General features: G+C 43.7%; 1 protein-coding gene across 1 annotated transcript; it reads right to left on the reverse strand.

Moving 5' to 3' along the window:
- Positions 1-1736: 1736 nt before the first annotated feature.
- On the reverse strand, positions 1737-3288 carry LOC149388512 (ubiquitin C-terminal hydrolase 12-like). Its single transcript, XM_089623608.1, has 3 exons — positions 2987-3288; positions 2726-2895; positions 1737-1960 (listed from the first exon to the last, which is right to left on the reverse strand). The coding sequence occupies exons 1-3, from the start codon at positions 3103-3105 to the stop codon at positions 1743-1745; spliced, it is 507 nt and encodes a 168-aa protein (XP_089479734.1). The 5' UTR covers positions 3106-3288; the 3' UTR covers positions 1737-1742.
- Between the last annotated feature and the right edge of the window lie 4965 nt (positions 3289-8253).

An 8253-nucleotide genomic window follows, 5' to 3' on the forward strand; every position in this document is an offset into this window, starting at 1 on the left:
TGGACATTGGGACTCGAAGTTCTGTCAAACCTCTACGCTTGATCGCAACATGGTTTGTTGTTTCTTGGATCGCCATGTGATGAGATTGTGACTTTGACGTTGACCTGCGATCATCATGGTCAGACGCCTAGTCGGCATCAAATCACTGCAGACCAAATTTTTGTGTGCCTTTGAGATATCTCAGGATTCGCAAATTTTACATCCCAATGCTCTTCACGGGTACATTAAATGAAGTGAAAAGGCTCTATTTAATATGGTAAGAGAGTTCAGGGCGAGTTATGATAACATATTGCATACATTGGTGTATGCATGCTCTTTGTTGTGGACATATTGGCTTTTTTGAGAAGATCACCGATGTACTAGCTTTGAGTGAGCAAAACGCCATTGATGGTGTAAGTGGCTTGAATCCCAAGGAAGCAGTCAGGCTCGCGGAGATCCTTTAAGGTAAAGGAATCATTGAGTTGCTGAACAAAGACTAGTCTGACTTGGCATTAGTGAAGCCAAAAGACTGCAATGCCTTTTGAAGCCTATCAAACCAGACTCTTGGAGTCTGCTTAAGACTGTAGAGAGCCTTTTCCACCTTACAAATTTGGTGCAGCGAGCCAAATTTTTTAAACTTTTGAAGATTAGCCATGTAAACCTCTTCTGTGATTTCACCATTTAGGAATGCGTAAACGACATCCAACTGTGAGATACGCCAGCCTTGGGTAAGAGCCAATGTAAGAATAACTCTAACTCGGGTCGGTTTGATGAATCTTGTATGGTTCATCATAGCAAATTTGTGTTCATTTATGTTAATAGTTTGCTAGACTTGCATGGTTTTCGAGGTTTTTTTTCTTCTTTCTATTGAAGAGTAGCGATTATTTTAAAACGAGAATTAATTGATATTCGTGTATTAGGCAAGTAGTTACATAAATTGTGGGATTTTAATTATCTTGGTTTTTTTATTATTATTATTTATGAAATTAAACAAAAGAATGGTATTTGGGTAAAAGGCTAGCAGTTAATAACATCATTATTTAACTAAAACTTTCAAAAGGTTGACCAAATTGAAATTGCAGCATTTCAATTTGGCTACTTTGTTAGAGTGCCAATAAAATTGTTTATAAATTGATGAAAAAACGGATAAATCTATGAACTAAAAAAGGAAACTTGTCCATTAAATCTTCAAACTTGCATCTGTGAGATTTTCTTAAGGACATAGATAACATATGGTACTCTTGTAATTAAATTAATTTGAGTAATCTACATATTAAACCCTTCCCATTTCATTTTTTCTGCAAAATAATACCCTCACTTTTCAATTGTGCAAAATAATACCCGAACATTTTAAATTCCTGCAAAATAATACCCTCTTCCATACTAAAGTTGAGAATTCTTTTACAATCATATCACATGGCTTATAAAAACTCATGATTTGATAACTTTAACTTAGCACATGCAAATACTTCTTATACACTATAAAAACTAAGTCCCCTCAGAAGCATAACATCTTAGTAGGAAAAAAAAAAAGAAAAAAAAAAGAAGCATAGCATCAAAAAAATTGATTTAAAAAAAATTAATTATCAACAAAACTTAGCAATCTGCTTCTTTTGATTGAGACTCCGCTCCAAGATAAAAAAAACCGTCACTTGCTACTCCCCTGCAAGATAATGAAAAATCAAGCCCCAGTTATGGAAAGTTGACATTTGAACATTATGGACACCATATACAGAAACCCCATGAACATATTTTTTTTTTTTTTAAGAGCTGGCATTCACTCGCTCTCGTTTGTCGCCTCCACTTTTCTCTCTTTTTTGGCCACACATCATGGTTTTAGAGACAGCAAGAAATTCCGCTTGGAAAATCAGGGTATCGTTCACGATAAATCCATTTGACTCATCGTGAAGATCCTCCAACGGCATAAGCTGAGTGAAGTGGCTGCACGGACTTTTGTTCGGGGGTTCAAAACATGAGCTCTCTGCAGCATATAAAAAAAGGATCCATTAGAATATGTAATGCTAAATAACCAATTTAAACGTTTCACATTGCTAAACGCCCAGTATCTTACAATATGTGGTTACGCGTATGCTCCGATGTAGAATTCTATTGTAAATGCTACTTCCTTATAAAATTGGGACCTCTACTACATAATTAGAGTGGTGTGATTAGCAATGGTCTAACGCCAAATATAAAAAAATGCTTATTATTTTTTAAGGAAATTATTCGACTACCGGGTTAATTTTTTTTTTTTTCGAGAATATCTCATGTCTCATTATTATTCCAAGGATATTTTTTTAAAGCTTTTCCTGTTATATTTGACTTTTTTTTATTGTTTACCGTTTCCTTTAACTTTTTCTTGGTTGTTTACCGTCTAATTTCATATAACTATTAAATCATCTGAAAACTAAAAAAAAAATGAGGTTTTTATAGAATATTCAATAATTGAGGTATTCAGTGACTTATCATCTTTAAACGATATATGTGTGAAATTTTCCTTATTTTTTTTTAACTGTGAGTATCTGATTTTACCCAACTAAGCCCGCTAGTCTAAATCCTTGGGATCAATAGTAAAATGCATTTCTTTTGTTTTACAATTTTAGACACAAATTATAGCACTCAATTGGATTGTTTGGTATTGTGCATCAAATTATACATTTAGCTCGATTTTTTTAACACTACATTGGACATGCTCTTAGTAGGCAAATTTGGTAACAATTGCAACAAAAAAAAAGGGTGGACATACCTGTGCGCTCAAAGTGTTTGCCATTGATTTGATCGAGCACTCTCAGCTTATACTCTGCGTAAACCGACCCGCGAATTTCACCAAATGTCACCGGAGATAGCTCCAATACCATTGATCTTATAACTCTCATACTTCCTTCCGGAACGACTGTCGGAAGAATCGTAAACACCCTACAGAAACCCGGCACAACAACACTAATAATTATACCAAAAAAAAAAAAAAAAACGCAAACACCAGAGAAAAACAAGACAAATCACGCACCACTTATTCGTTTTGTCCGAAGCGAAAACTTCGGACTTGTGCGATTCGTTCCCCAGCTTGGAGAAGTCCTTGATCACCCAAGTGAAGATTCGGTTGGTTATTTCTCTGCCCGTGAGCATCGAAACGCTCTCTACTTTGCCTCTGTACTCGATAACAAAGATTTCAACCCCGAATACGCACTCGCCTAGATGTGAAATGTAGCCTTTACAAGGATCCTCGAGAATCTCCAGCGGAAACGCTTTTGCAATTCCCGATTTGGTCTGAAGCCGGTTGAACCGGCTCACGGGATGGTCAGCATCTTCATCACCATGGATTTTACGGAATCACTAGATACAGCATCTTCCTCGGTTTCTCCTATTTCGTTTGTGTTCGGTTCGTCCTCGGAATCCCATGGATTTTCTCCCACGGGCTTGAGTTCAACGTCTTTCAACTCTATTGTCGGTATCTTTTGAATCTAGTATACCAACAAAAAAAAAATTATGATCAAGTCAGCGAAACATTCTTCTTCTGATTCACTTTAATTATTGTTGAACACTGAAATCACATTGTGAACGATAAATTAACTTTTAATATTTTGTCCCTTCTTTTGGATTTAGGCTTATAGTTTAGTGGCACGAGAATGGAGATCATCTTCGATCAACATGAATACCATCATTTAGACAAAATTCTGTAAGTGCTCTAAATAGTGGATCATTTTATATGTGTTTTTCGATTTCACCAGAAGAAAGAAAGCTGATATATGAACCTTGAAGATTTCAATAGAATGGTACTGAATACAAGATAATCAAGGAATTCGAGAGACCCCAAACTCTCTCAGAAGGGTAGCGGTAAATGATTATTTCTAACCTCTATTTATAGACTAAGTGACAATCAACATATAAATTATATTTCCAGTCCTAACAAAAACATCTATAGTTCTGGACTATCTCACGAACCACGTATTAAATGAACATTTTGGAGCCAAAATTACCAAGACATGAGAAAAGGAAAGCAATTTTCTTTTGTGTTGTCATACATCTTTTGTGTTGTCATACATCTCTTGGCAACGTGAGTGTTGTCATTGTAACATAACCTTATCACATAATTATTAACCTTATCTCTTTCTGAAAAAAAAAAAAACTTATCTTTTGCAGCCTTTTTTTTTCGCTTACCCCAATGCTTTTATCTTCTGCCAACTGAAATTTTTTTACATTTCATTCATGTCCCACCTCGTTTTATTAGTTATTTTGTTGGACATAACATTAAATGACATTTCACTCTAACCAAACAACTAATGGTTCAAATAGAATTAACCATGCAAGTGCCACTGTGAAGTTTCAAGACAGATGAATGTGAACTAAAATAAATATCCACTTTCTATTCAAAAAGCCATGTTTACGCATGAAACATTATATATAATACGACAACAATATATATATATATATACTCTCTTTTTTTTTCAACCCCTATGTGTGTGAATCAATGAGACTACAAGCTAGAGATATGACATGTGTGACTAGGGATTCTCTTTTGTGTTGTCATACATCTTTTGTGTTCTCATACATCTCTTGGCAACGAGAGTGTTGTCATCGGGTCTCATAAGCTCAGCTACCCGCATATCGGGGGGAATCCAATGGGGGTCAATCCAGGTGGCCGGTCTGTCCCTCGGAACCCAACTGTCGCCCATGACCAACACAGACTCCCCGTCCCCGATCCGCCATCTCGAACCGGACTGAATGATCTCACGTCCCCAGAGAAGACTGCGCCAAATGGAAGAGCTGCACGAGCCAGGGAGAGCTGTCATAATATCACCGTCGGGGAAGTAGATCTGACTATAGACTCGACCTACCAGACTATCCGGTCTCCTGTGAAGTCTCCAGACACTCTTAGCCAAAAGGGCCTGGTTGGACTTCTCCAGATCTCTGAAGCCCATCCCGCCCTCTGACTTGTGTCGCGTGAGGTCCTCCCACTTGCACCAGTGGATCTTCTTCGTCGCCGTTCCACCCCCCCACCAGAATCTGGAGATCGCCGAGTGGATGTCTCTAATCAAACGCAGCAGGATCTTGTGGCACGAGGCCACGTAACTGGGGATCGACTGAAGGACGGATTTAATGAGGACCTCTCTACCAGCCTGCGAGAGGGAGAGGCCATTCCAACTCTTAATCTTAGCCCAAACACGGTCTCTCACAAATCCAAAAAGCTTCGCCTTCCGCCGACCCGTGAACGCGGGAAGACCCAGGTATCGCTTATGGCAGTCCGTCTTCCTGACACCTAGGATCTGAGCCAACACCTCACCCTCCTCATCGCTAACCTCCGTACCGAAACAAACATCGGACTTCTGAAAGTTCACCATCTGGCCCGAGGCCATAGAATAAGTTCGAAGAATGTCAGTAACCCTCTCACACTCGTCAGGAGTCGCTCGGCAAAAAACCAAGCTATCATCCGCAAAGAGAAGGTGAGACACATGGATATCCCGGAACCGGACTCCTAAAATCGCTCCGAAATCCTCACTCGCTCGAAAGAGGCTCGAGAGACCCTCAGAGCAGAAGAGGAAGAGGAAAGGAGAGAGAGGGTCCCCCTGGCGGAGGCCTCTGAAAGGAGTCACACTGCCTCGAATGGAGCCGTTGATGTTGAAAGCTAATCTGACTGAGGTAACGCATCTCATGATAAGGTGCACCCAACGCGTGTTGTATCCCAGTCTCAGCATCATCGACTCCAGGTAGACCCACTCAACCCTGTCGAAAGCCTTCGCCATGTCGAGCTTGAGAGACGCACATTTTCCATTACCGAAGCGTTTCCGCTTCATCGTGTGGAGAGCCTCGAAACCAACCATGACATTATCGAAGATCAGTCTACCACCAACGAAAGCGCTCTGGGACTCAGAAATAGCGACGTGCATAGTAGTCTTAAGACGGTTGACCAAGCACTTGGCCACTATCTTATAGATCACGTTGCACAGGCTAATCGTCTCGGGTCCTCGACTTTGGGGATAAGGGTGACCACAGTATCATTAATGGTGGCCACCTCGTCCCCGTCGTTAAGAATCCCAAGGCAGGTCTTCAAGACCGATTCGCCTACTACGTCCCAATATCTCTGGTAAAAAATCGTGGGAAAGCCGTCACTTCCCGGGGCCTTGATCGCATCCATCGAGAAAAGCGCCTTTTTCACCTCCCATGGCTCAAAAGGGCGCTCCAACTCGGCGTTCAAAGCCTCTGAGATCCTAGGCTGTACGTCCGCAGAAACTAACTCGATACTCTGCGAAGAAGGCCTCGTGAAAGAGAAAATGTCACCAAAGTAACCGGAGACGATCCTCTCTATCTCAGTGTCTCCACTGTGCCAATCCCCGTGATCGTCCTCCAGTCCTCTGATAGCGTTCCTCTTCCTCCTAGCAGAAGCCTTGCGGTGAAAAAGCTTCGTGTTCTTATCCCCGCACCGCATCCAGGACACTCTGCTCCTCTGTCTCCAGTACTGCTCCTCCTTCTGAACTAAGGCGTCAAGCTGTCTCTCCTCCCGTCTGAAGGACTCCATACAGAAGTTCGGGCCCGAAAGACCCGCAAGCTCAACGATCTTCTTCTGCTTCTCAATCTTGTCTCTGATCTCTCTGTTCCTCTCTCCGCCCCAGCGGGAGAGACTCTGTCTGCACTGACAGATCGCATCAGCTAAGCTCGGACTCTGATCACCACTCTGGCCCGTCTCCCAAGCTCTACGGATCCGCTCGTCGCACTCAGGCTCACCTATCCAAGACTCCTCAAAGAAGAAACGCCTCGGCCTCCTGCTCCGCCGGCGATCTCTGAGACCCGCTGTAAGCAGAAGAAGTGGTCTATGGTCCGAACTCCAGAACCTCAAGTGTCGAACAGTGGCCGAAGGGAAGAGATCGCTCCACTCGTGACTCGCGAGGCATCTATCCAAGCGCTCCTCTATACTTCCTCTGCGCCAGGTGAAGGGGTCTCCCTCAAAGCCTAAGTCATGGATGTCGCAATCCGAAATCATCTCTCTGAAAGAAGACAACTGGTCGGGACCTCTATCTCTACCTCCTCTAATCTCAGAGTTGGAGGCGACTTCGTTCATGTCGCCCCCAACTAACCAAGGACCCGTGTAAGAATTCCGGAGGCGACGAAGAAGCTCCCAAGTATGTCTCCTCTGAGCGCTCACTGGATCACCGTAGATCCCCGCAAATCTCCAACTCTCGCCTAACTCGTTAACCAAATCTCCCTCGATGTGATATCTCGAAAACGTCCCGAGTAGGAATCTCACAGGCTCTTTCCAAAGTAACATCAAGCCTCCACTCCTACCAAGACAGTCCACCGTCATACAACCATCAAAACCCAGCAACACTCTCACTCTTTCAGCCCCCTCACTCCGTAGTCTAGTCTCCGACAGAAAGATAAAATCGGGACTATGATCACGAACGTGGGCGAGGAGGGCTGACCTCGTCCCGGGGTTGCCTAACCCCTGGACGTTCCAGATAACGCCTATCATTGCGTTCGGCGGCCCTCGCTCTCGAGGGGTGCCGCTCTCTCATCAGTAACAACTAAGGTCTAATCTAACGAACTAGAAACTTCCAAAGTGCGAGTAACAGAAAATAAGTCTCTCCTACCTAGGTCATGTGTGGCAGAAAGTAAGTCTCTATGTCCTATATCAAACTGAAGCGCAAGAGAATGAAGGGAGATAGATGGACTTACCTGAGTGTCGAGCGTGGATCTCAACACTCTCCCTTGCCCACTCTCACCATCGGACCCGGGGCCCGTGTCAGCTACCATCTCCCACTGGATCACCCGACGAGTGGAAGAAGGGCTCGCCTTGTTCCCGTCGGTGTAGCCTCCCTCATTGGTCTCACCTCCGCCGGCTTCAAACATGCGTGCCATCTTCTTGACGTTCCCAATTCTGACCCTCTCGCTCGATTTCCTCTTCCCCGACCCACCTTCATTGTCGCCGGCAGCCCCCGCTTTTGTCTCGGCTCCCACATCCCGTCCTAGACCCGGTTTGCACCCAAGGGGCCTTTTCCTGGTGTCACAGGGCGTTCTCTTGGCAGTGAAACTCCCAGGGGGGTCCTGGCCCTTTTGCTGAAGAGCCCCAAAGGGGTCCAGGCCCGGTTGAAAAAGGGGCCCAGACTGGCCTTTGGAGCGTTGCCGAAGAGGCCCAGCAAGTTTCCCAGCCAAGTCATGGGCAAGGCCTTCCAAGCCGTTGGGCTTAAAAATTCTGGTAGGCCCAACAAGGTCTTCCCCTCCATCTTTGACCAAATCCTCCTCTGCCCCAAGGACAGTGGGTCCCAGCTCACTCGAAATACC

The sequence above is a fragment of the Urtica dioica genome, chromosome 8, assembly GCF_054948205.1.
Source record: "Urtica dioica subsp. dioica isolate 48M chromosome 8, U.dioica_male_clone48M_v1_H2, whole genome shotgun sequence".
Classification (NCBI taxonomy): domain Eukaryota; kingdom Viridiplantae; phylum Streptophyta; class Magnoliopsida; order Rosales; family Urticaceae; genus Urtica; species Urtica dioica.

Excerpts from the sequence above, each read along its gene's own strand:
- LOC149388512 (XM_089623608.1), bottom strand. The coding sequence starts at position 3,105 with ATGCTCACGGGCAGAGAAATAACCAACCGAATCTTCACTTGGGTGATC. Across the intron at positions 2,896-2,986 it reads TCGGACAAAACGAATAAGTG|GGTGTTTACGATTCTTCCGA; the intron begins GTGCGTGATTTG and ends GGGTTTCTGTAG. Across the intron at positions 1,961-2,725 it reads CAAACACTTTGAGCGCACAG|AGAGCTCATGTTTTGAACCC; the intron begins GTATGTCCACCC and ends TATATGCTGCAG.